At 48.9% G+C, this 27,652-nt stretch overlaps 2 protein-coding genes across 3 annotated transcripts; both read left to right on the top strand.

Annotated features, from left to right (window-relative positions):
- The first annotated feature begins 183 nt into the window (after window positions 1–183).
- On the top strand, window positions 184–8,563 carry Paox (polyamine oxidase). Of its 2 annotated transcripts, XM_041667292.1 has the most exons (7): window positions 184–386; window positions 831–1,317; window positions 1,995–2,194; window positions 3,438–3,690; window positions 4,636–4,748; window positions 5,143–5,300; window positions 8,205–8,563. In XM_041667292.1, the coding sequence occupies exons 1-7, from the start codon at window positions 230–232 to the stop codon at window positions 8,346–8,348; spliced, it is 1,512 nt and encodes a 503-aa protein (XP_041523226.1). In that variant the 5' UTR covers window positions 184–229; the 3' UTR covers window positions 8,349–8,563. The 2 variants fall into 2 exon arrangements, with proteins under 2 accessions (XP_041523226.1, XP_041523227.1); XM_041667293.1 differs by lacking the exon at window positions 5,143–5,300.
- Window positions 8,564–11,290: 2,727 nt separating this feature from the next.
- On the top strand, window positions 11,291–27,482 carry Mtg1 (mitochondrial ribosome associated GTPase 1). The gene is made up of 11 exons (XM_041666694.1): window positions 11,291–11,419; window positions 11,990–12,054; window positions 13,727–13,831; window positions 17,153–17,233; window positions 18,120–18,176; window positions 18,436–18,526; window positions 20,166–20,227; window positions 20,631–20,727; window positions 21,074–21,155; window positions 26,622–26,734; window positions 27,027–27,482. The coding sequence occupies exons 1-11, from the start codon at window positions 11,311–11,313 to the stop codon at window positions 27,143–27,145; spliced, it is 981 nt and encodes a 326-aa protein (XP_041522628.1). The 5' UTR covers window positions 11,291–11,310; the 3' UTR covers window positions 27,146–27,482.
- Window positions 27,483–27,652: the final 170 nt, after the last annotated feature.

Below are 27,652 nucleotides of genomic sequence, written 5' to 3'. Positions count from 1 at the left end.
TCGGGTCTAGTTCCGAATGTTCAGCAGGACTGTCCCGACCTCGCCTACCTTCCCTCTGGCCCCTCGGGCTCCCCATAGGCCCCGCCCCTCGCCCCACCTCCAGTTCCACGCACACTCTTTCGCTCCTTTCTTACCTAGCTCCACCTTCTTCCCCGCCTCTGGCCCCGCCCCGCCCGCCTCCGCTTGGGTAGCCTAAGGCCACCGGTCGGTGGAGGACCCTGAGGAAGCTATGGCGTCCGGAGGTCCGCGGGTGCTGGTGGTGGGCGGCGGCATCGCGGGGCTTGGCGCTGCACAGAGACTCTGCCGCCACTCTGCTGCTTCACACCTGCGGGTCCTGGAGGCCACCGCCGGCGCCGGGGGCCGCATCCGCTCGGAACGCTGCTTCGGTAACCGCCCTTTGGGCCCCTAGACTGACCTCAGACCCCATCCGACTCATACTGATCCAGGAAGCCTTTTCGGGCTCCTCGGGGAAAGGAACACGCACCCACGTTCACCGGGCCCCGAAACTCAACTGCCCAAAGTTAGAGTACATTCCAGGGAAGGCAACCTAGGGCCCTGCAGTTTTCTTGCTCTGCCCTGGGGGTTCCTCTCGGTTTCTCCTTAAGTGGCCCCTGAAGCGGGTACAGGCCGGCTTGTCCGTCCCCTGGAGTTCCCTAAGCCTGGTCTAACCAATTGGTTCCTTTGGGAACCACTTGACCCTGAGGGACAGGTCCTGATGTACAATGGGTCCGTGTGACTCTCAAGATGTTCTCGAGAGTATGCATGGGAAAGGGTGGGGCTGGTTTTTATGGGGTGGGAACTTCCAGGTAGCTTTTCCTGTGCCCTCCTAGGTGGTGTAGTGGAGCTGGGGGCACACTGGATCCATGGGCCCTCCCAGGGAAATCCTGTTTTCCAGCTGGCTGCGGAGTTCGGGCTCCTGGGGGAGAAAGAATTATCAGAGGAGAATCAGCTGGTGGAGACCGGAGGGCACGTGGCCCTGCCCTCCATGAGCTGTACCAGCTCAGGAGCATCTGTGAGCCTGGAGCTGGTGACAGAGATGGGCAGTCTGTTCTATGGACTGATAGACCAAACCCGAGAGTTCCTGAATTCACCCGAGACCCCGATGGCCAGTGTTGGAGAGTTTCTCAAGAAGGAGCTAAGGCAGCAGGTGGCTAGCTGGACCGAGGATGAGGACACTAAGAAGCTCAAGCTGGCTATCCTGAACACCTTCTTCAACATAGAGTGTTGTGTGAGCGGCACCCACAGCATGGACCTGGTGGCCCTTGCGCCGTTCGGGGAGTATACGGTGCTGCCGGGACTGGATTGCACCTTGGCTGGGTATGGGCCCCAGCCTTGCCAGCTCTGCCCATCTTGTCTGTGCAGAGGCACTAGACTGCAGAAAGGAGGGCAAAAGGGGAGAGAGGAGGCCCGGAGTGGGCAGGTGAGGGCACTGCCCTCTCCGTTCAGAGAAATTGGTTGCTTTTTCTCCTGGTTTTGTTCGTTTAAGCAAGAATGTTTCTAGGGAATGAGAGGGAAATGTCTTGATTGTCAATCTCTTCTGATTTCCTGGGGCCGCTCATGTGGCAGGTGTTACACAAGGGGCTTCAGGTGCAAAGGAGCCAGCAGGTTCCTCCCCTAGGGCAGCCAGGGCTGTGCCTGTTGCTAGGCTCACAGACCATTTGGCAGGGTTGCCCTTAGCACCGAATCAAGCCCAAGGTTTCAGTTCAGCTGGTAGGCATTTGTGGTTCAGGGAGTGCACGAACATGGGGCTGGTGTGGTAGTGGGGGGTCTGTAACACTCATGTGACCTAGTTTGTCGCCCTCCTTAGCCAGAAGGTGAATGTTAAGGGTCCTGTGTTTTAAGGGGTTGCCCACTTCCAGGCACTCTGCCCGGCCTCTTTCTGGCTTTTGAATGATGCTCCCATTGAGGGTGGGGGCATCCTGGATGGCTTATTTCTGCAAGGGTTACTCTTCCAGGGCCTGGATCATCACACATCAACTTCTGTCTCTCTTTAGTGGTTACCAAGGACTTACCAACCACATACTGGCTTCCTTGCCCAAGGATTCGATGGTTTTTAACAAGCCGGTGAAGACCATTCACTGGAATGGGTCCTTCCAGGAAGCTGCTTTTCCAGGGGAGATCTTCCCTGTGTTGGTGGAGTGTGAAGATGGTACCCGCCTGCCCGCCCATCATGTCATCGTCACCGTGCCCTTAGGTAGAACTCACTGTCTATATCCCTGTCTCAGGCACCAGCGGCCTCTGGTTTTTCCTGTTCTCCCTTGACTCTGGGTATTTGCTGAGCTGTGGAGTTCATGTTTTCATTCTAGGGAATTTTAGATGGATGGAAGTACTCTTAGCATCTTTTGTAGCGGGTTAGCCCTTCTGCCTCAGCCTCCTGAGTGCTGGAGTTCCAGGCATGAGCTGCCATGCCTGGCTAATCTTTTCTTGTATAAGAGATGTCATTATTAATAAATGCTCGCGGAAGTTTAGTAGTTCTCACTTCCGTTTCACGTGGTGTCTACATGTGAATTTCGAAGTGCTCATGTGGCTTCATTTTCATAGACCGAGGAGTGGTTTGTTCTCGAAGATCTAGACAGAATGACTCTGCTTCTCTCCCCAGGCCCACTGTGTATGGGGAAATTGTCCCTGTCATGTGCCTGGTTGTGGCCTTGCTGGCTTCCCGTTGCCCTGATTTCCTTCCTTCCTTTTTTAAGTTTTAATTTTTGTTTTGAGACAGGGTCTCACCGTGTAGCCCTGAATGGCCTGGAACTCACTGTGTAAACCGGGCTGGTGTCAAACTCAGAGATCTACCTGCTTATGCCTTCCAAGTGCTGTAGGAAATGTTGTCTCCTCTGGTTTGACTTAGTTGTTTGTCTGACTGTGCACTATTTTTTTTTTCTATTTAGACTCATCTGTTTTCAGTGGCAGAGTGCTTACATCTGTGAGGCCCCGGGTTCAATTTATAGCACAGTAAATGACAAAACAAGACGTCTGGGTGAAATTTGTGTGACGACTTATGCAGACTGACCCCGAGCAGTGTGACTGGCAGTTAGAATAGAAGGTCAGGAGTGTGATGTTCCCACAGAGTCCTATTTAACCGTCTCTGTGATGAGGGGGTCTCTAGTATTCCTCCAGTATGGTAGCAGTCAACCTTAGTCCTCATGGTCCAGCCTTTGGGATTTATCTCCAGGAACCTGAATCAAAGTATGAGATGTTTAAAAGCCCTTTGTATAATCAGGCCAGGTTTCTGTTGATGTAGATTCTAGCTAAAACGTAACTTTATTTTTTGCTTTTTAAAGCAGGGTCTTACAATGTAGCTCTTGCTGTCCTGGAACTCACTATGTAGATCAGGCTGGCCTTGAACTCACAGGCATCCTCCTGCCTCTGCCTCCCGAGTACTGGATTAAATGCTTATACCACAAGACCTATCTTAAGTCACATCCAATTCTGAATTGCAGGTTTTCTCAAAGAACATCAAGATACCTTCTTTGAGCCACCACTGCCTGACAAAAAGGCAGAAGCCATCAGAAAAATAGGCTTTGGTACCAACAACAAAATCTTTTTGGAGTTTGAGGAGCCCTTCTGGGAGCCCGACTGCCAGTTCATCCAGGTGGTGTGGGAGGACACATCACCCCTCCAGGACACAGCCCTCTCTCTCCAAGACACCTGGTTCAAGAAGCTCATTGGCTTTTTGGTTCTGCCTCCTTTTGAGTATGTATGCATCAGGGAGCTTTCGGGAAGCTCTCTCCTGCTCACTAGTAGCTTGGTCTGTTGGAGGACCCAGCTGTTTGTGGTTCATTGCCAGTGTTTCTGAGGGTTTAATTGGAGGAGGGACATGAGCTCCCGTTGGTTATGTATTTCAGCCTGACTCCCTGAGAGACAAATGGAGGCCCAGAATGTAATCTTGGATTCCTGGAATTTCCACTCTAAAAATGTATTGAAATTCTGTAGAAAGTTGTGATTTGTATATGTCGCCAACAGTATAAGAGCTTCATGCTATTGATAGTCTTCAGATATCAGTGGTGATATTGATAAATTTAACTTTTGACATTACTACGTGAACCAACATTTTCTGAATGACACACATTGTGGAGAGGTAAAAGCCAGTGACCAAGCTATAGGCTCAGTGAGATCCTGTATACAGTGCACATTTTTTTTTTTTCTGAGAAAGTATCTCCTCAGTATCATGGTCGGCTAGGTGTCCTCGTAGGTAAAAAAGTGGGTGAAGGAGGTGCTAGGTGAGTTTCCCCAGACTCACGGCACCCGAAAAGTTCTTCATGCCTCTTGCCATTTCTTCACACAGACAGAAAAATACACCCAAGGGTCAAAATTCAATAAAATCAATAACTTTTAATATTTCATCAAGGACCTTTTCAAGTGAAATCAGCACTCCCCCCACGCCCCAAAATGTACGTGGTGGTAGTGAGAGTGGAGCCCACTGGTGTGGCGTGTTGAGGCGTCCATTCTTGAGGGACAGCTTACCTGCTCTTCTCTTGCACGCTGGTACAAGTGACGAAGTGGAAACAGCACGTGCTGCCTTAGTGTTGTGAACACAGCAGAGAGCCTGGGGAGCCCTGGGGGGCTGTTCTGGGTGGTGTTGGCCCTGGCACAGTTGGGCTGTGGCCAGCAGATTCGTTCATCTTTCTGTGCACACAGGTCTTCACATGTGCTCTGTGGGTTTATTGCTGGGCTTGAGTCGGAGTTTATGGAGACTCTTTCAGATGAAGAAATGCTTCTGTCCCTAACCCAAGTACTCCGGAGAGTGACAGGTATGCCCCCGCCATGTGTTCTTTTTGGCCAGTCTCTGAACGGGAAGTAAACTCAGAACAGAGAAGAATGAATTCTGCTTTGTACATTCCCAAGATAGCCTGCTTCCTGGGCAGTGGGCTAGTAACGGTTTGCAAACACTTCCTAATTTTATTTTCTAAAATCTTCCTCCCCAAACACATGCAGTTGTCCCATGTCAGGTGCCTTCAGGTAGGGAAACTGAGACTCAGTCCACTTTCAGGAGGCATCTCAGGGTGTTGCTTATGGGCACCAGCTGTCCCTGTGCAGTGCTGGCAGAGTAGCTGAGATAGGATGCTTAGGAAAACACACACTGACGTGGTTTTCTTCTAGGTTAGTGAGAATTCTGGGTTAATATGCTGTATCTCTGTGTTTCAGGAAACCCACAATTGCCAGCAGCCAAGAGCGTGCTGAGGTCTCGTTGGCACAGTGCCCCATACACCCGAGGTTCCTATAGCTATGTGGCCGTTGGCAGCACTGGCGATGACCTAGATCTGCTGGCTCAGCCCCTCCCTGCTGATGGAACTGGTACCCAGGTATAGTGGCCTACCTTGGTGTGAGGCACCCGGGAATCCTGCTGCTAACTAAGGCCTAAAGGTGATGTGGTATGAGTGGTGGGTGAGGCAGGGATCTCAAAGACTCAGCCCTTTCCTTTTGGAAAATGGAGGTAACTTCAAGTTGAATGTGCTGGCATACACTCATAATCTCAGCACTCAGGAGGCAGAGGCAGGAGGATTATTTCAAGTCCACAGCCAGCCTGTTCTATAGAACAAGTCATGGGCCAGCCAAGGCTAGTAGGACTGTGTCTCAACAAAATCAAACCCAAACAGAAAATCTAGGATGTGTTATTCACATCAAAACTGGAATTTTACAGTGCTCACTACATGAATAAAATGAAGCAAAAGTGATTGATATGGACAACCATCCTCTCCCCAGACTGTGCTTCCAACAACCATCCTCTCCCCAGACTGTGCTTCCAACAACCATCCTCTCCCCAGACTGTGCTTCCAACAACCATCCTCTCCCCAGACTGTGCTTCCAACAACCATCCTCTCCCCAGACTGTGCTTCCAACAACCATTCTCTCCCCAGACTGTGCTTCCAACAACCATCCTCTCCCCAGACTGTGCTTCCAACAACCATCCTCTCCCCAGACTGTGCTTCCAACAACCATCCTCTCCCCAGACTGTGCTTCCAACAACCATCCTCTCCCCAGACTGTGCTTCCAACAACCATCCTCTCCCCAGACTGTGCTTCCAACAACCATCCTCTCCCCAGACTGTGCTTCCAACAACCATCCTCTCCCTAGACCGTGCTTCCAACAACCATCCTCTCCCCAGACTGTGCTTCCAACAACCATCCTCTCCCCAGACTGTGCTTCCAACAACCACCCTCTCCCTAGACCGTGCTTCCAACAACCATCCTCTCCCCAGACTGTGCTTCCAACAACCACCCTCTCCCCAGACTGTGCTTCCAACAACCACCCTCTCCCTAGACCATGCTTCCAACAACCATCCTCTCCCCAGACTGTGCTTCCAACAACCATCCTCTCCCCAGACTGTGCTTCCAACAACCACCCTCTCCCCAGACTGTGCTTCCAACAACCATCCTCTCCCCAGACTGTGCTTCCAACAACCACCCTCTCCCCAGACTGTGCTTCCAACAACCATCCTCTCCCTAGACCGTGCTTCCAACAACCATCCTCTCCCCAGACTGTGCTTCCAACAACCACCCTCTCCCCAGACTGTGCTTCCAACAACCACCCTCTCCCTAGACCGTGCTTCCAACAACCACCCTCTCCCTAGACCGTGCTTCCAACAACCACCCTCTCCCTAGACCGTGCTTCCAACAACCACCCTCTCCCCAGACTGTGCTTCCAACAACCATCCTCTCCCCAGACTGTGCTTCCAACAACCACCCTCTCCCCAGACTGTGCTTCCAACAACCACCCTCTCCCCAGACTGTGCTTCCAACAACCATCCTCTCCCCAGACTGTGCTTCCAACAACCACCCTCTCCCCAGACTGTGCTTCCAACAACCACCCTCTCCCCAGACCGTGCTTCCAACAACCACCCTCTCCCTAGACCGTGCTTCCAACAACCATCCTCTCCCTAGACCGTGCTTCCAACAACCACCCTCTCCCTAGACCGTGCTTCCAACAACCATCCTCTCCCCAGACTGTGCTTCCAACAACCATCCTCTCCCCAGACTGTGCTTCCAACAACCACCCTCTCCCTAGACTGTGCTTCCAACAACCATCCTCTCCCCAGACTGTGCTTCCAACAACCATCCTCTCCCCAGACTGTGCTTCCAACAACCATCCTCTCCCCAGACTGTGCTTCCAACAACCATCCTCTCCCCAGACTGTGCTTCCAACAACCACCCTCTCCCCAGACTGTGCTTCCAACAACCACCCTCTCCCCAGACTGTGCTTCCAACAACCACCCTCTCCCTAGACCGTGCTTCCAACAACCATCCTCTCCCTAGACCGTGCTTCCAACAACCACCCTCTCCCTAGACCGTGCTTCCAACAACCATCCTCTCCCCAGACTGTGCTTCCAACAACCATCCTCTCCCCAGACTGTGCTTCCAACAACCACCCTCTCCCTAGACTGTGCTTCCAACAACCATCCTCTCCCCAGACTGTGCTTCCAACAACCATCCTCTCCCCAGACCGTGCTTCCAACAACCACCCTCTCCCTAGACCGTGCTTCCAACAACCACCCTCTCGCCAGACCGTGCTTCCAGCTGCTTTATCTATCTCTTTTTCTTTGTGTTGGCGAGGAAGCCCTGAGCATGCCAGGCAAGCACTCTACCACTTGCCGACACTCCCCCCTCCACCTCTCCACCTGATTCTAGTATTGAAAGCACATGTTCACACTGTTGCTTTAAGACAGTCAGGTGGTCATGGAGGCACATGCTCCTGTAATACCAGCTAGAAAGATCACTGCAGGTTCTAGGCTAGCCAGAACCACATAGTGAGACCACGTTTCAAAAGTCATCAGCTGTAGAGAAGTAGGTAGGAGCAGTTGGTGCCCCCTGCCCCCGCCCCAGCAGGGTCTGCCCACTGTCCCCTAATTACTGAGTATGCTTCCATGCAGAGATCTCGGTGTGTATCTCCAAGACGGCTACCCAGTGCCACTGTTCAGTTTCCCAGGTGTCTCATGGGCCGTCAGCTTGCTCACTGTCACGTCACTCTTAGTTGCAGGCAGTGACTTCTCACTACTGCATGGTGTATTCGGGTTAGCCCCACTCTCCCGTGGTAGATCAACAGCTTCAGGGCCTTACCAGCCGGGCATCATTGGTCCTCACATCTGCCTGGCATGGGCAGTTACGTCTTTGGCACGTCTGCAGACGGACGGGCGGGGGCTCTTGTTTTCTGTGGATGTCTTCACAGCTGCCCCACTTGCATCCCTGTTCGAATCTGGTCTTTTCCCGCAGCTCCAGGTACTCTTCGCTGGGGAAGCCACCCATCGGACATTTTATTCCACCACACACGGGGCCCTCCTGTCCGGCTGGAGGGAAGCCGATCGCCTCCTTGGTCTGTGGGACTCACAGGTGCAGAAGCACCGGCCCAGGCTGTGAGTGTCTGCTGCTCTGCTCTATCAGGCGGGCTGACCAAACTCCCCTGTCTGTTGGATACATGATTTTCAGCTTGGCTTTGAGGTTTTGGGATCTTACTGGTAGCTTTAACTTTGGGAAAGTGGTCTCATTTTTCCTATCTGTTGTTGGAGTCTGGGTTGGTCTGCCCATGGATGCCTCACTGTGTTGTTGCGCACATAAAGCCGCTAATACCGTAACCCCTGTGTCTAGAGTCCTCCTCATACTGCATCCAGTTCTCATCCTGTTCCCACCCAAGTCCAGATCCTGTCTACTTTTATCCCCAGCTCACGGCCTTCCCCTCTGGGTTCTTTGGGCCTTAGGGTCTGGGGTTACCCTCTGTACTGTTTTTGAAGGTGTTCCCACCGCTGTTGTCCAGGACCACAGTATGGCTAATGAACCTCCCTTTGATCATTAATGGATCCATGTCAGGTACCATAGAGGGGCGGCGGGCAGGATGAACTGAGAAGACTGGGTGGGGCAGGGTGAGGCATCTTATCCTGGCCTGGCTTGGGGATTTTTGGAGGTGAAAAAAAAAAAAAAGATTAAAGATTATTGAGGGAGCAGGTTGGCCAAACTCAGGGAGGGTACTGGGGACACAGAATATGGAGATATGGTTAGGATGGGTGTTAGGGAGTCAGGAGTATTGGGGTAGATATGGGGAATGCCTTGGGGAGCTAGGCAATGTCGGGTAGGACTCTTGGACACTTTGCAGCCTGTCTCAGTGCATCCTCCCAGCAGCTCCAGAGGACAGGTCCATTGCTCCTGCTTACAGAGAAGACAGAACACTCAGACGTATTAACTCCCCATGCTGCATCTGCCCCAAGAGCTCGCACACCTATGCATGGTGGAGCTGGAGAGGCTGGTGCAGCCACTGGGGTGGTGCTCCAGAGGGAGCTATAGGAGCTTGTGGAGACTCTTGCCCCTCCCTTGCACAGCGTGGCACTGTCACTGGCCCCAGGCTCCAGAAGGGCTGAGTGCGACCCCTCTTGGTTGCATCAGTCAGGCTTCCATTTCCAAAACAGCTCCTGGCTTGCCTGTCTGTGCACAGTCCAGTCCAGCTCTCTGCTGGACTCCTCATCCTTCAGATCTCCAAGGCCTGCCGTTCCTCCGTCGCTCCAGTCTGTCAGGAAGCATGTCACATCATTAGGAACGCTTCCTGCTTTCTGTCACCAGACTGTCCTTCATGGGATACCACGGGAAAAAGACTCCAGTAATTTTTTTCAAGGGCAAAGGTCTTTACTGTTGACCCTCAGGGAGGCATTTCAGTTTTCAGAGACAAACCTAGGTGACTTTGTGGGAGAAACAGGCTTGCCAAGGAGAGAGGCCAGGAGGATTCGAGCTGCAGGGGATGGGGCTTCGCCATGGTGGAGAATTGGCCTGACATGCCTAGAGCTTTAAATTTAGAATGTGGACACATTTCCCCCTTTTTTTCTTTTGATAACAACATTTTACTTGGTAGTCCAGGCTGGCCTTGAACTTTCTATTCTGCCTCAATCTCATAAGTGCTGGAGTTACAGAGGTGTGTGTGTGTGTGTGTGTGTGTGTGTGTGTGTGTGTGTATGTATGGTTGGGGGGTGGAGGAGTACCGGGGATTAAACCCAAGTCTTCCTGCATTTGCAACCTTTATAATATTGTTACATGTCAGCCCTTTTATTTTGAGATAGGGCCTCTTTTAGGGTAGCACCCTCCATCATTAGCTGGTATCGCTGGCCTGTTCCACTAGGAGCAGCTACATTGACATTTAGTCTTGCATTAAGAAGAATGCTTCACTTCCGTTGTATTAATAGGGCTGCGGTCAGTACTTTGAACACTTACATTAAACTGGCTCACTTGAAAAGAAAATGAAGGCATTACAGAAAGTAAAACACTGGAAAGTTCTAAGAAAGGCCCAAGAACTGATAGGGACAACTACATTTCATTACATTGATTTAGATGAGGGAAAAATAAGACTTTATTTTTTTAGACAGTCTAGTGTAGCCCAGGTTGACCTTGAACTCTTCACCTGTAACTTTCACCTGCTAGGACTACGGGTGTGTCTATCATACCTGACTGAGACTTCTAATTTAAAGTTTTCTTTTTAGTTTTTTGTAGAACATGCTCCAAAATGAAATATTGTCTCAAAAGGAAAAAAAAATGTGTCCAGATTTTAAGTTTAAATTCCTAGACTTCTCAGGCCAGTTTCCCACCGCAGAGGAACCCATCCCTACTGCCAGCAGCTCAAATCCTCCTGCCTTTTCAAAAACCTAATTTCGGGCATGCTAGGCAAGCTGTCATCCTCCATGCTATATCCTCAAGCCTGAAACATTTGGACTGTAGTGCAAAGTCTCCAGATTGGGGCCGAAGTGATGGCTTGGGGGTTAAAAATGCTTGCTGCTATTACAGAGGGCTGAAGTTCGGTTCCCAGCACCCAGTCAAAGGACTCAAAACCACCTGTAATTCAAGGTCCAGGGGATCCACTGTCTTCTGGCTACTGGGGTTACCTACGTACGTGTAGTATACACAGACACTTCAAATAAATATAAACAAAATTCAGTCCTTGTTGTTTTTCCGGTCTCACCACATAGCTCTGGCTGACCTGGAATCCACTATGTAGAGCAGGATGGACTTAAGCTCCCTGATTGCCTCTTCCTCTCCCGTGCCTGGATAAAAGATGTGCGCCACCCCAACTGATATAAAAACTACTACAAAAACGCAATAAGGTCTCTTAATAAAAAAAAAAAACTTCAAGTTACGCAAAAGAACCTCGTGTAACCTCGGGAATCTTGAGAATGGGGCCTCACGGAACCGTCAAAGTCACACCGGTCCCGCCCACTCAGGGCTACAATTCAAGCACATGCGCAAACGCGCGCGGAACCCTAGAGCGCCGGAACTCCTGAGAGCAAACCCAGGCTCTCGCAGTGTCGGTCCCTCAGTGAGCGCTTCCGTCACCAGCGCTATCAGAGCTATGAGGCTTTGGCCGCAGGCATGGGGTGCCGTGGGGGCCGCTTGGCGCGAGTGCTTTCCTCTGCAAGGTCACGAAGTGGCACGCTGGTTCCCCGGCCACATGGCCAAGGGTGAGACCAGCGGGAGGCGCGGGCGGCCCGGGCGCCGGCCCCGGAGGCTCCTTTGGTTGCCTTCCTGGCCTCGGGTTGGAGAGTTGTTCCACGCTTGATGCTTTCAGTCGCACTGAGTGGTGAAGGCACGTGCAAGCCGGTCCACCGGAGTGATGGCTGAGTTTAGAGGTCACAACCTGGCCCCAGACAGACACCTGGCATAGTGCATCGCTGGGCTCCTGGTTGCTGTGGTCTTGCTGCCGCTGCCATGCGAGGTGGTAGTGTGGCTGGAAGGCGCCAGGAGTGTGACCGGGAGGGCGGCAGTTGTGGGGCGGAGCCTCATTTTTTTTTTTCTCTCTTTTGGTTAATGTGTTGAGGTCATTAACTCAGCAAAGTATCAAGGGCCTCCAGATCAACACCCAAGACCCTCATATGTGAAGTGTTCTGCTCAGACCCACCCAGGGCACCCCAAAGCTCATAATGGTGCCTCCTATAGCCCTGTGTGCCCTGATGTGTTCTCAGATGTATTTCCTTAGGATCATTTAAATCTGCCTCCTTGGGCTGTTCCCTTAGTGCCCTTCTACCTTCCAGGACTAAAGAAGATGCAGAGCAGTCTGAAGCAGGTGGATTGTGTTATCGAGGTTCATGACGCCCGGATATCCTTTCATGCTGTAGGAGGGCACCTCTGCTAGACCCTAGAGGCAACAGGAAGCTTTCCTGCTCTCGCTCGGTCTCCTTTGGACAATTTAGACTGTTCTGCCTCTGGTCCAGTCATATGTCTCCAACTGCCGACAGCTTCTTTTGTAATCACTGGCACCTAAAGTGGTTTCCAACTCATTACACATCAGGATTCCTGGGAGGTTTTTGCATTAATCTCTAGCTCTCCTGTTTAGATCCGAATCTCTGGGGTGGGGGTCCAGGCTGTGTGCTTAGAGCTTCTGCCTGATGCATTATTTGTCTCAGCCTCTGGCTGGTTCACTTTGATATTTTTAGGGGTAAGTTATGAAACCTGAGATTAAATGGTCTTGCCAACCTGGGCGTTCCTCCTGTCCTTAAGTGAGAATGGATTGGCAAGTCGTTGTCATGTCCATTGACACTTGCTTCTCAGACCATTTTGTTGTATTTAAGCTGTGTTTAGTTTCTGTGATGCAGTTATTGGCATGTGGGTTCTTCCTCATCCTACTTATTCAGCCTGAGAAGAGCCTGGGGATGCCAGACCAATAGGCCCAGGCCCTTGGAACAGCTGGTGGTGGGTGTGGGGACCTGCTGCTACTGGTGGGAGTCCCTGGAAACAGGAATGGAGAATGAGGGACTGTTTCAGCTTTCAGAGTTGGAACTTTAGCAATAGTACATATGGTGTATTTGTTATAGGCTGTGAATCCTATTAATTCACTTAATGTCACATACTGCCAGGTGTGATATTATTATTATTATTACTATTATTATCACTTTGAGACAGGGTCTTGCATTATAGCCTTGACTGGCCTGGACCCACTGTGTAGACCAGGATGGCCTGGAACTCACATAGATCTGCTTGCTGGGATTAAAGGTGTGCACTTCTAATCCTGGCTATGTTTGATTATCAAAAAGATAAAACATTGTTTTTTTTTTTTAGCATATCTGATGAGAGGACTGATGTCTTTTAGTCTCTGGAACATTCAGCTGCATCTACGATGTGGCAGCAGGTCTTTGCTGGATAGTGGTTTCTGTAGCATTTTAGGAGAGGAGCCTAGAGACTTGGGTTTGTGAATGGACTAATCAGCTGTGAGAGGAGGACCATTTGGGTGGAGATAGCAGCTTTCCCGGGTACCCAGATGGGGCAGGTGGAGGCCTTGGGACGCTTGTACCAGATCCTCCCAGGAAGACCAAAGGGGCAGAGTGTAAAGGTAAGAAGCCCCATCTTGCCTATGTTAATGTCACATGTTGTAGCCCCATTCAGCCTGAGGTAGCTGAGGATAGTTGGAAGCGGCATCTTCAGGAGCCAGAATAGGTGGTGCTCAAGGTAATTTAGTTAGTGCTTCTTAGGAATCACATTTTCTTAAATGCTCAGGTCATTTCATTGGCATCTAATCAGTGAATTTTCTTAAAATTTTGATTTTATTCTTCCCACCATCAGTTTCGGAAGTCAGGTGACAATGGCCTGCCTGATCAGCTTCTGAAACTCTTCATAAACCACAAGGGCAGCATCAGGTTGGCCCCCCTACGTCTGGGAACAGGAAGATGAGTTGTTTGGTTGTTGCTCTGAGATGGGGCTTCTTCTTTGGCTTTAGCTCCTGGCCGGATAACCACTGGTAAAGCTCAGTAGGGATTTTGCCTTAACATCAGCACATCCCACTTTCAGGTCGAAACCCTCTGTTCCAGGAGCTACTTGGTCTGAAGCCTCATTTACTTGTCCTTAACAAAATGGACTTGGCGGATCTTACAGAGCAGCAGGTGAGTGCCTCTGCACCGATGCCAGCAGCAGTGTGACAGAGCCACCGACACAGGACTCCTGGTATGCCCCTGGGTAGGCTCTGCTTTAAAACAACTGGCTTTGCAGGAGGTATCATCTGGCCTGGCTTCTTGGCAACAGCTGTTCCCCTCAAACATGAACTTGTGGCCCAAATGCTGAAGACGGACACACCTCCTGTGGGGAGTGGGTTGGTGTGCTGCGGGAGCCCTGGTGACCACTATAGCTGCTTTGTGCCTCGAGTCTTTCTGACGGATGCTCTGCCTCCTACATTCCCCATGGTAGTCTTTGGCCACGTGTGATTGCCGAAGCAAAGAGACTGATTATATTTTACTTAGCTTTAATGAGTTGGGAGATCCACAAGGCTAATGCTTGTAGTCCTGGCCATCTGTGGTGTAGCCCAGAGTTCCCTTGTGGTGGCTGCAGTACCCCCAGCTGACTGTACTCAGCCTGACCCCGGGTTTTCTCCTGCTAGTTGTTTTCTGCATACCCTGTGATCCAGAAACTGGAAGGGCTCAGTGTGGGACTGGGATATGAAAATTCCAAAGTACCTAACAGTTTCTCTAAACCTTTCTGATGCTGGGACCTTTCAATACAATTCCTCATGTTGTGACCTCCAGCCATAACATTTTTTTCATTGCTACCTCGTAACTGTAATTTTGCTACTGTTATGAATCATAATGCAAATATCTGTTTTCCGATGATCTTAGGTGTCCCCTATGAAAGGGCTGGTCAACTTCTGAAGGGATTGTGGCTCCATAGGTTAAACACCACTGCTCAAAAACCAGGCAGATTTGGGTCCCAGGGCAGTTTATTTTCTATGTGGCCTAGAAGTAGGCAGTGATGGGAGGAAATATTATTTGAAGTCTTGACTCTACTTTAATGGCTATGTTGTCAAATTCTTTGGAAAGAGGAATGTCAGGATCTTGAATTCAAACCAGTGTTTTAAAAGTTGTTAATGATGCAGACATTTTTCCTTTACTGAAGAGCAAGAGAACTTATATGGAAGGTCAGAATGTCTAAGATGGTGGATGTCTATTGGCAGCACCTGCCGCGAGGCCTGGGGAACTGACTACGCGCTTCACTTGCTGAACAAGCTTCCGGGCTTTGCCCCATTTGGTTGTTTATCTTCAAGTGCCTTCTCCTGTTTTTATTAGTGAAGACTTGATCTGTTAAGAGAAAGCATCTGTGTTTTACATGCTAGCCTTTACAGACTGATGGTGGACACTGCCCTCTGCTGGGCAGGCATAGGAAGTGAGACTAGTGCCAGGCTTCTGAAGGACTTGGGCTTCACCCCTCCCCCCTCCGTGGCCTATACCAGGGGGACATCTGAGTGAATCTTTGCAGAGACCAGAGATCAGTATTTCTCTGTCATGACTAGTAGCTTTCCCCCCCCTCAAAGATTTATTTTCTGTGCATAAGTATTTTGCCTGTATGTGTGTATGTGAAACACATGTGTACCTAGTGTGCACAGGGGCCAAAAGAGGGTGTTGGATCCCCTGGAATTGGAGTTATGAGTTGTGTGGGTGCTGGAAACCAAACTTGCAAGAGCAGCAAATGCCCTTAACCTTTCCACCATCTTTTCAGCCCCCAGGCAAATATCTTAATTATATGATACATAGTATGGTAACAATAACCGAAAAAGCTGACTGCATCCATGAATTACTTTTTGTTTATTTAAGCATTGATTATATTTTGTGGTCAGTAATGACTAAGCACAATGCTGATTTTCAACATGTATTGATAAATGTGAATATAAATAAAATATGTATACTGATTATACTAAATATTAAGTTTAATGATTTTGTCAGCTTTAGTTTACTTTTGGGCTTATGGTAATACTTATTCTCTATAGTCAGATTGGGTTCAATACTATTTCAGTTTAAAATGAACTCTCATGCTTGGCGTGGTGGCACACCTTTTATCCTAAAATGTGGGAGACAGAAGTAGGCAGATCTCTATGAGTTCCAGGACAGCCAAGGCTACATAGTGAAAGTCTGTCTCAATTTCCCCTCCTCCCCGAAAGGGGAGATATGATAGAGCCCACGAAAGTGATGGGATTCCTCAGAGAAGCTCAGTGCTGAGGCTTCAGAGTGACTTGGTTCAGTCCCATCTTACCTTCAGAAGCATTGAAGTCCCTATGAACAGGCTGTGTCCCCCGTCTGCACCCTGGCAGAGCCTGAGGTTCACAAATAGCACAGCTATGTCTGCCCTAGGGCTCTTCCCACTTGCTTTGCAAGGGTCTCTTTAGAGCCCCTTGTTCTCAGAGTTGCGGCTCTGCACTGTGCTTGCTGACACCCACTTTTTGTTGCCCTGCTCCTAGAGTTGAAGCTGTCTCTGAGCAGACGAAAGCACCTGCACTGTCCTTTCAAGCTTAGGTTCATCCTTAAGTTTTTATTTATTTTTGAGGCAGTCTCACTTTGTAGTCCTTGCTGGTCTGGAACTTGCTGTATCGAGACAAGGGTGGCCTCAAACTCACAGAGACCCACCTGTGTCTGCCTGCTGAGTGCCAAAATTAAAGGAAAGTGGCACCCGGGTCAACCAGATTCCTTTTTAAAAAACTTTTTTTTTAACATTTATTACTTATTAACTCTCTGCACGTGTGGATATGTATGTTCCATGGCATGCGTTTGGGGGTCCAAGGACAACTTGGGGATGTCGGTTCTTTTTTTTCTATTGTATAGGTCTCTGGGATGGAACTCAGGTTGGCATCCAGTGTCTTTCCAGCTGAACTGTTTCACTGTCCCCAAGCTCAGATTCTTGAGTTTTAGTAGTACATCATCTTTTTCTCTTTTTCTCTCTCCCCCTTCTCCTCTCCCTCCTCCTCCCCCTCCTCCTCCTCCTCCTCCTCCTCCTCCTCTCTCTCTGTATATATGTGTGTATGTATGTATTTGTATTTGTTGTTTGTTTGTTAATCTTTATTTTTATTTATGTGGGCATTTTTGCCTGCATCTGTATCTGTGCCTGTGGAAGCCAGAAGATGATACTTAATCACCTGGGACTGGAGTTATGCCACGTAGGTGCTGGGAATCAAACCTGGTCCTTTGAAGAGTTGTCAGTGCTCTTAACTGAGCTGTCTCTCTAGTGGTGATATGTACACACACAAGCATACACACACACCTACCTACTTGTCTGCATGCACTCGCAAGTGTGTGTGCCTGCACAGACACACACAGACACATTTTAAAAATCTTATTTTAGATAGGGTCTTTCTGTGTAGTATTGAGTTTAAAGGTTTGTACCACCATGCCTGGCATATGATTCATATTTTAATTTAGTATTTAAGATAGAAATGTCTCTTTCAGAGAATTGCTCAACACTTAGAAGGAAAAGGCCTGAGGAATGTCATTTTTACAAACTGTGTCAAGGATGAAAACATCAAGCTGGTGAGCCTCTGTACATGTTGGTTGATAAATAATGGGGATAAAATCCTGGAATTGGCTTTAGCTGCCTGGGGGTGCATGGTCTCCTGGGCTGCCTGTCTCCTGTGTGGATGCACTCCTGTGTGAGTTCTGAGGGAGTATTCTGGGCTTATAAGTAATAAGAGCCTCTTGCAGAACTGTTGTAAGGAGGAGTGGTGGGGCCACTTCCCGCCACCCGGCTAGCTTTACCCAAAATAATTACATGGAAACTGTATTCTTTTAAGCACTGCCTGGCCCGTTATCTGTAACCTCTTATTGGCTAATTCTCACATCTCGATTAACCCATTTCTAATAATCTGTGTAGCATCACGAGATGGTGTCTTACCAGGAAGGATTCTAGCCTACATCCATCTGGGGTCGGAGAATCATGGCGACTGCCTGACTCGGCTTCTTTCTCCTAGCATTCTGTTCTTTTTACTCCGCCTACCTAATTTTCTGTCCTATCAGGGCCAAAGCAGTTTCTTTATTAACCAATGAAAGTAACTCCTCCATCACAGAACCCAGTAACTCGTTTCGCAGTTGTTTTGATGGAACCCCATGAGTTGATGTGTGCACCGTCTAGTAAGTAGTTACAGTTGCTGTAGAGGCCCCCCTGAGGTAGCCACCCTGCTATTTCATGGTGTGTGTGGTCAGTTGGGTTGAGAGTGGGTGGGTGAACCCAGTTAGCTGTGGCTCAGGTGGACAGTTGGATACCTGTTATCTGGCTGCCTAAGTTTTCATCTCAGTGAGGTGTGGATGAGATCTTGACCCTCCTAATCAAGGGCTAAGTGTAAAGACAGGGTCCCTGACCCTGTTAGTTAAGTGGGTCAGTAAGGAATGTATGACCAGAAGATGTGGTTGTTTGTTGCAGATAATCCCAAAAGTCACGGAACTGATCAAGTGCAGCTACCGCTACCATCGAGCAGAGGTTGGTTGGATGTAGAGCTGGGGGTGGGTATGTGGAGTTACTGAGTCCCTTCCTGCTTGTCCATTCTGAGCCTTCTTTAATACAGAGAACTGGGCTGTGTCCCAGCCAGGACCCAGGCTTTGTTTTTACTTTCTTTAATGCAAAAGAATGGGCCAACCCTGTTGGTCAGCATGGGGCCTTTGTGTTGATGTCCCCTTCCCCTGGGCTGTGGGTTTCACAGCCTAGGTGGGATGAAGTTGAAACTCTTCTGTCTCCCCAGAATCTGGAGTACTGCATCATGGTGGTCGGTGTCCCTAATGTAGGCAAATCCTCTCTCATCAACTCCCTGAGGCGACAGCACCTCAGGTCAGGTAGGCAGTCCCTGGTTGCTGACTTCCACTCCTGGAGGAAGGCAGTGTGGGAGAGCATGGCCAGCGCTCTGTTGCTTGGAGGCATTCCTTCCGTAGCTCGTGCCCTGTTTGCTGAAAGGACAGTTAATGGTTTGAAGGAGGTCTGTGCAGCGAACAGCCATTTGTTACACAGTGTGTTCTTACTAAGCTTTCATGTACTCTTGGCTTTTATGCATTTTGGACTTTGGGATAAATTTTATCCACTTCATTTTTCACACCAACAGTACAGTGTTTATTCAAGAATGTTTACAAATCCAGATGTGTTGGTACACACCTTTAATCCCAGCACTTGGGAGGCAGAGGCAGAGGCAGGTGGCTCTCTGATTTTGAGGTCAGCCTGATCTGCAGAGAGATGTCCAGGACAGCCAGGTTACAACAAAGTGTGGTGGCACACACCTTTAATCCCAGCACTTGAGAGATAGAGGCAGGAGGATTTCTGTGAATTCAAGGCTAGGATGGTTTATAGAGCAAGTTTTAGATTAACCAAGGCCACAATAATGATTCTGTCTCCGAAGGACAAAACAAAACTGTGAAACAGCAACAGCACCCATTTGTACTGTAAAGGTTGAGAGTTTGAAATCATGTTGTACTTTTATTTTAGGAAGTGGGTATTTGGGACATTAACTGGGGGAGGGGTGTCACAATCATCTAATTTTTTAGCTTTATTTTCCTTTAAAGTGTCTATCTTCTTTGTTTGGGGTGTTAAGTTGTTTATAGGGTTGAATAGGCATCCCTATTAGCCAAAATTTAAATTACCTGAGACTGAAGCTTCAAACATATCATCCTGTTCTTCCCCAGTGCCTGTCAGCCCTCTTCTATTTCTGTCCAGCTGTGTCAATGAGGAATGCTGGAGCCAGGCAATGGTGGTGCACACATTTAATCCCAGCACTTGGGAGGCAGAGGCAGGCAGATCTTTGTGAGTTTGAGGCCAGCCTGGTCTACAAAGTGGGTTCTAGGACAGCCAGAGCTGTAACACAGAGAAACCCTGTCTTAAAAAACAAACAAAACAAAATAAAACAAAAAGCCCCCCAAATTCTGGAACTGACTTGTCTCCCTTCATCTACTGTTCTAGGTTTGTCCACATTGGAACTGTTAGCAGTTCCCTCCTCCTTAGGTCCAAGTTATTCCGCTGTCTGTATCTCATCCCTCTGGTCATCTGTGATGGACACTTTGATCCTTTTGCCCCTGTGGTGGTTGGCAGTGAATAGGTAGCCTCTCTGGGGTGCCCTGGGCTGGGTCCCATGCTAGGCAGCCACAGTGCCAGAATCAAGGGTGGCGCTGGCCTCCCTGCTCTGGAGTAGGTGAGTCCAGGAGAGGTTTTGAGGTAGAGGAGCAGGTCTGGTGTGACCTTTGTATCAGGGGGAACCTTTCTACACTGGGAAGTGAGCTCTGGACTTTTGTTGACCCTTGGTCACTGTGCCTAGCTTTAAAAAACCCTTGCCATGTGTTCTTTGGTACTCAGGAAGGAACAGATTATAAATTGGCAACTTATTGACCTCTGGTTTCCATTCTGCTTGCTGGATATGTTGGCTAAATACATTTTATTACTTGCTCTGTTGCTATGTATAAATATTTGATGGCCTCTCTCCTGTCTTTTCAGGAAAAGCTGCCAGAGTGGGCGGTGAGCCAGGAATCACCAGAGCTGTGACATCCAGAATCCAGGTAGGGCTCTTGATTGCTAAGCCCAGAGCCCTGCCCAGAGCTGTGCTGGTTCTACTGAGCCTGGCACCCCTGAGTGCAGCATTGGCACTGCTTCTGACCCCCATCCTTGCCCTCCTCTCCTGTTAGGGCCACTGCTGCTATATTCTGTGCAGATCTTTCAGGGAGGCAGCCTTTTTACCTCACCTGCCAGAGCCACACTCACGTATTCCCTTGTACTTTCCATGGACCTTGGGCTTTTATTTATTCTTCAACTTAAGCAGAAATTATACCCAATGGGGAGCCTAAACCTTGGTACAGAAGACAACGTATGTGGTGGGTTTATCCAGAGGCCTGCTGCAGCGTCTCTGGCAATGGTTTGACTGCCGGGCAGAGCTGCCTGCTTCATCCACCTTTTGCTGCACAGGTATGTGAGCGTCCACTGATGTTCCTGCTGGATACTCCTGGGGTGCTGGCTCCTCGGATTGAAAGTGTGGAGACAGGCCTGAAGCTGGCCCTGTGTGGTGAGCCCCTGCTAGGAATGGGTGTGCCTCTGCTCCACTACTGACTTTGACTGTCCCCTAGGCAGGTGGAGTCATTACTTCCTCCACCTTTCCTGCTACCAGATGCTTTTCACGGCTTTGAGAGGGAGACTAGCCCACAGCATACATGTGCTGGCTGCCATTCTGCTCTGTAACGTGATGGCAACAAGTCACATGGCCAAAGCAGGAAGGCCACAACTGTGAGCCATGCTGCAGGGAGGTTCCCTAGTAGCTTGAGGTTTTCCGCCTTCAACTGGGAGACACTTGGGCTTGGTGGAGCACAGATGTCCGCTGTTCCATGGGCTTGCCTTAGCTGCTTGTCTTCCAGGAACTGTGTTGGACCATCTTGTTGGAGAAGAGACCATGGCTGATTACCTCCTTTACACCCTCAACAGGCATGGGCTATTTGGGTGAGTAGCAGTGGGTTGTGGGGGCTGCAGCTCATCTTATCTAGGTATGGTTTTAAAAGTAAGTCATTAAAGTATTATATAATCTTATGTTATTACAAGTATGTGATTTGGTAAGATTTGAAATATGACCATATCATATTGTCATACAAGATGGTGGACATTCTGCTGGGTGTGGTGATACATGTCCCAAATCCCAGTACTTGTGAGGCTGAGATAGGATCATAAGTTTGAGACCAGCCTTGGCTACATAGTAAGACCCTTCCTTAATCTTAATCCCTTGTGGGTGGACAGGAAGTAGATAAACATTCTGTCAACGAAATTGTGCAGAACACATCCTCTCTCCTGGCTTCCTCTACCGGGCTTGATTGTTCTGAGTTATCCACGCTCTGCATTCCTTTTGGTGCTTGAACTCATTGTGTATCACCAGACATCCTGCCCTTGGTTTATCTGTTCACCCTGGTGGACATGGAGTGTGTGTAGTTCTTGGCTGTCACAATCAAGGCCACTTTTTAAAGGTGAGCTTTAGCTTCCTAAGAACTACCAAGCTGGTTTTCAGGGCAATTTTACTATGCCATACACCACCTAGTAGAGAACGGGGGTCCAGGCTGTTCTGAGTCCTCTTTACATGTGTGGCCAGTCTTTTATTTTATTATTGTTGGATTTAATATTTTATTTACTGCTTATGAATTTTGCCTGCATGCATGTTTGTGCACCACATACATGTGGTGCCTGTGGAGGAAGGCATCAGGTTTCCTAGAACTGGCATTAAAGATAGGTGTGAGCAGTCATATGCATGCTGCGATTCTAACCCAGGTCCTCTGCAAGAGCTGTAAGTGCTCTTAGCCACTGGGCCATTTCTCAGCCCTGGCCAGTTTTAATTTTAACCTCCCAGGTTGCAGCGTTTGATGTATATTCCTACTAGGTGATGCTGACCGTATTTTCCTGTGTCCATTGGCCATCAGTGTGTCTTCTCTGGGAAAATGTCTGTTCAAATCTTTTTCTCATTTAAAAATTTTGTTTTAGGTGTATGGGTGTTTTGCCTGCATATATCTCTGTGCACTATTGCATGAGTGGTGTCCATGGAAGCCAGAAAGGGTGTCCACTCCCCTGAAACTGATGTTTCTGATGGCTGTGAGCTGTTATGTGGACACTGGGAATTGAACACAGGTTCTCTGGAAAAGCAATAAGTGCTCATAATCACTCAACCATTGCCCCAGACCCCCTTCCCTTTTTGGTTTTGTTTTTTGAGATAGGGTATCTCTACATAGTCCTGGCTGTCCTGAAACTCACTACATACACCAGAGTGGCCTCAACTACACAAAGATCTGCTTGCCTCTACCTCCTGCATGCTGAGATTAAAGACGTGCTCCAGCATCCTCATCCTCTTCCTTTTGTTCTTTCTGTGCTGGGATTGAATACAGTAAGACCTGCTCTACTGCTGAGCTGCATCCCAGTCCATTTTCTTTTCTTTTCTTTTTTTTTTTTTGGTTTTTCGAGACAGGGTTTCTCTGTGGTTTTGGAGCCTGTCCTGGAACTAGCTCTTGTAGACCAGGCTGGTCTCGAACTCACAGAGATCCACCTGCCTCTGCCTCCCAAGTGCTGGGATTAAAGGCGTGTGCCACCACTGCCCGGCCCCCAGTCCATTTTCTTATTTTTATTTTATTTTTGGTTTTTTGAGACAGGGTTTCTCTGTAGCTTTGGAGCCTATCCTGGAACTAGCTCTTGTAGACCAGGCTGGCCTTGAACTCACAGAGATCCACCTACCTCTGCGCTACCCCCCCCCCCCCCCCGCCCCAAGTGCTGAGACTAAAGGTGTGGGCCACCACCGCCCAGCCCATTTTCTTATTTTTAAGTTGCACTTCTTTACCTATTCTGAGGGACAAGTCTAGGTCTTGTCTTTTTCTGTTAACACCGTGTTTTAGGGGGTAGTTTTGGAAGTTTATAGTAGTGGTGCTTCTTATCTAGAAATATGCCTAGCCTGAAGTCATAGAAGTTTGCTTTCTTCTTGCAGAATGACAGCTTAGATTTTACTCTTAGCTATATGGACCTCTCCTGATGTGTATTAGCATTTGCTTTGGATATGGCGCAATTGTGAAGTTCTTTTTTTTTTTTTTTAAATATTTATTTATTTATTATGTATACAATATTCTTTCTGCGTGTATGCCTGAAGGTCAGAAGAGGGCACCAGACCTCATTGCAGATGGTTGTGAGCCACCATGTGGTTGCTGGGAATTGAACTCAGGACCTTTGGAAGAGCAGGCAATGCTCTTAACCACTGAGCCATCTCTCCAGCCCCAATTGTGAAGTTCTTATTTTGCACACGGATGACCAGTTGTCCAGGAACATTTGTTGAAGACTTTCCCCACTAATTGTTCTTCTGCCTTTGCTGAGAATCCATGTCGTCTGTCTGTCTGTGGACTCTTCTGTCCTGTTCTGTCTTGGTGATGGTACCTTTGATGGACCTCAGCCTCACTCTTCTTTGAAGTTGTTTTGTCTGTTTTATTTCCTCCATGTTCACATAGGAACTTTACAAATTTCTCAGCTTCTACAAAAGAACTATTTTTACAGGTGAAGTACTCAGCGGTAAAACACTGGCCTGGCAGTTGCAAGCCCATAGGTTCAATCCTTAACAGTACCAAAAAATCAAAACCAACCAAAGCTGAACATTGCTTTCCTTGGGAATGCCAATTCCATTAAATTTATTTGTCAGTTTGGAGAAAACATGACAATATCATAACACTATTGGATACTGCATCTCATGAAGATAGTGACTGCATCCGTCTGATAGCTCATTATTAGTTTTCAGCAGACAGATCTTTTACATCTTTCATATACTTAATGCTTTCATGCTCTCATATATGGCATTGTTATTAATTTTAATATTGTAATTGGTATTGATAGTTTATGAAAATAGTTGAATATTGCAGTTGAGTCCTAGAATTCACTTGATTTTTTTTTTTTAACTAGATAATCATGTTATTTACAAATAAGGATTTTTTTCTTTTCTTTGAAGATTCGGGTTCTTTTCCTTTTTCTTTCCTCTATATCTTAGTGTTGAGTGGAGTGATGAACACGGGCTTCCTCTTGTCTCTGTATTAGCAGAAGAATGTAGACTCCTACCCTCGGGTAGGATGCTAGCTGGGGTGTTTCACAGATGTCTTCCCAGGGTGAGGATGTCAGTCTGACTGGAGGCCTATTGCTTTTATTTCCGAAAGGGTCAGCTTAGTTGGTGTTCTCTGTTTTCTTTATTTTGCCAAGCCCTGTTCTCTTGGCTCTGCTGCCTTAGTGCTGGGATCACAGCAGGCCTCACCACACCTGGCTTGGCTTCCTTGCTTCTTCCCTCCCTGGCATCTTTCACATGCAGAGCAAGGACTCTGGTATTGGACTGTGCTCCAGACTTTAGTTCACTTGAGACGGGCTCATCATGTAACACAGGCTGTTCTCAAACTTGTGCTCCTCCTGCCTCAGTCCTAGGAATGACTGCCATGCCCAGCTTCAGCTTCACTGATTTCTGTTCCGTCTTCACACTGTCCTCATCTCTATCTTGCTAGTTACCTGTGCATCTATGTTGTGACTCACTAAGCAGAGCCATGACTGGACCTGCTACTGCCCGCTGGCGTTGGCAGCTCCAGTTTTCTGTACTTGGAGGATGTTGCTAGGACGCTACCACTGTGGAGTCCTTTCTAGCTTGTTACCTGTGACTTTTTGTGAACGGGGTTCCCAGAGCATCTCAGCTGTCACCTTGCAACAGCCGGGTCCCATTTCTCTCACTCTCCCATGTCCACCATCACTATATGCTACCTTTGCATGTTCCATGAACCCCAGAGACACTGCTGTGATCTCTTGCTATGTAGATAGCTGTCATTAAAAGAAGAGAGAGCCTTGCATACTGAGCTAGCATGTTACATACACAGTGTTGGCTGTCTTTGTGGGAACCCAAAGAAGTTTATACTTGTGTTTCCTGAGCATGAGATTTTCTTTAATATTTACTGTAGTGAAGGTCAGCACCAAATTTTCACATGACTGAATTTCACCTGTGCCATGGTGCACAGAGGCCAATGTGACCTCTCATCTCTGTGGTGGGGCAAGTGTCTGTGACCTCTCACCTCTGTGCTGATGCAGGTGTCTGTGACCTCTCACCTCTGTGCTGGTGCAGGTGTCTGTGACCTCTCACCTCTGTGCTGGTGCAGGTGTCTGTGACCTCTCACCTCTGTGCTGGGGCAGGTGTCTGTGAGCTCTCACCTCTGTGGTGGTGCAGGTGTCTGTGACCTCTCACCTCTGTGGTGGGGCAAGTGTCTGTGACCTCTCACCTCTGTGCTGGTGCAGGTGTCTGTGACCTCTCACCTCTGTGCTGGTGCAGGTGTCTGTGACCTCTCACCTCTGTGGTGGTGCAGGTGTCTGTGACCTCTCACCTCTGTGCTGGTGCAGGTGTCTGTGAGCTCTCACCTCTGTTCTGGGGCAGGTGTCTGTGAGCTCTCACCTCTGTTCTGGTACAGGTGACTGTGACCTCTCACCTTTGTTCTGGGGCAGGTGTCTGTGACCTCTCACCTCTGTGGTGGTGCAGGTGACTGTGACCTCTCACCTCTGTGGTGAGGCAGGTGACTGTGACCTCTCACCTCTGTGGTGGTGCAGGTGTCTGTGACCTCTCACCTCTGTGCTGGTGCAGGTTTCTGTGACCTCTCACCTCTGTGCTGGTGTAGGTGTCTGTGACCTCTCACCTCTGTTCTGGTGCAGGTGTCTGTGACCTCTCACCTCTGTGGTGGTGCAGGTGTCTGTGACCTCTCACCTCTGTGCTGGTGCAGGTGTCTGTGACCTCTCACCTCTGTGCTGGTGCAGGTGACTGTGACCTCTCACCTCTGTGGTGGTGCAGGTGTCTGTGACCTCTCACCTCTGTGGTGAGGCAGGTGACTGTGACCTCTCACCTCTGTGGTGGGGTAGGTGTCTGATTCACTAGTAACCAGGCCCCTGTGCAGTGCTCAGGATACTTTATTTCTGGCCTGCATTTGTAGTGTCTGTCAGTCTCTTCTCTGACTGATGTCTGTCTGTCTCTCGTCCATTGTTCCTCAGAGCTTTCCCCTAGTGAAGTTCACTTCAGGCCTTTTCACTGGGGCTTTGTCACAGCTTTGTGACGTTCAGTACGCAGTTATACGGACTGACGTGCTACTGTGCTTACCGTTTACATCCAGTCATTGACGGGTCAGCACAAGCTGGCTGACTGACCTCAGTTTTGCTTTGTTCTGCTTTGAAGGCCTGGTCACTTTTGACTGGGTGCCAGTCAAAAATTTGAATTTAACCTTGCTGGGCAATAAGCCTTTACTTTTCTGTAAGAATTTCCGAGCCTTATGCCTGGAAGCAGCCTGGTCCTCTCAGGAGCCGGGGAGCTGGCTCCTCTGAGGCGTGGGTGAGTGGGACTCCTCCTCAGGCGTGGAGCCTCACGGAAGCCTGACCTGCGCCGTGGGCTTGCAGGTACGTGCAGCACTATGGCCTGGCCAGCGCCTGTGACCACATAGAGCAGGTGCTGAAGAGCGTGGCTGTGAAGCTGGGGAAGACGCGGAAAGTGAAAGTGCTCACCGGCACAGGTGCGGGCGTGGGCCCCTTCCTCTGTCACCTTTCTGCAGGGCAGGAGGAGACACAGAAGGAAACCTGCGATCAGAGCATGGGAAGGGGAACTGTGGGCATTTCTAGGGAGGGAGGACTTTCTAGTATCGGCTTCCGAGGGTGGTCCTAACTCCGGACAGTGCTGGGTGGATGTGGTGCCTGTGTTCTTTCTGAACATGCCCTTCCTCAGGTTCCACTGATGGGGCCTCTAGTGGTCTCTTAGGGCTGGGCTGCCCTTAAAGGCCTCTTTCTCATCTGACCCTCTGTCCTTAGGTAATGTCAATGTTATCCAGCCTGATTACGCCATGGCAGCCCGAGACTTCCTCCGGACCTTCCGCAAAGGGCTACTGGGCCAAGTGATGCTGGACCGTGATCTTTTGCCTGCTTGTTGATGACGCCGAGCCCTGAACTGGCTTGCTGGAGTATAGTCTTCTGCATACTCCATGGAACTGCAGCTGGAGCGTTTAGCTTTCCGAACTGTTCCCCTGTCCACAGACTCTATGTGTTGCTACCCAAGACTCAGCCCCTAACTCTAAAGGGCACTCTGTTCTTTTATCAGCCTGGTTAGTCCTGGTTATAACCATGGGGTCCCAGGAGTCCTAAATATGTGGTTTAGTCAGGAGGTTTTCTCTCAGTCTCAAGGAGAGGTTAATGCTATCTCAGAGGAGTCAAAGCTATAATCTGTAATTTAAAAATTGGGTTAAAAAGACTGCTTAAAAAAAAAATCTTTCTCTGACTATCTCTCATTTAATTTCATTTTTTTTTTGTTATTTTGAGGCAGTGTTTCATTGTGTGATTTGGGCTGGTCTCAAATACACATTTCTCCTGCCCCAGCCTCTGGAGTGCTGGAAATATACAGGCATGTGTCATGACACCAGGTGAAAGGCCCATTTTCTGAT

Source organism: Microtus oregoni, unplaced genomic scaffold, assembly GCF_018167655.1.
Source record: "Microtus oregoni isolate MIOR12 unplaced genomic scaffold, Mior012 000016F_ref0000370, whole genome shotgun sequence".
Taxonomy (NCBI): Eukaryota; Metazoa; Chordata; class Mammalia; order Rodentia; family Cricetidae; genus Microtus; species Microtus oregoni.
The sequence above is the reverse complement of the archived record's forward strand: the minus strand, read 5'-3'. Positions and strand labels throughout refer to the sequence as shown.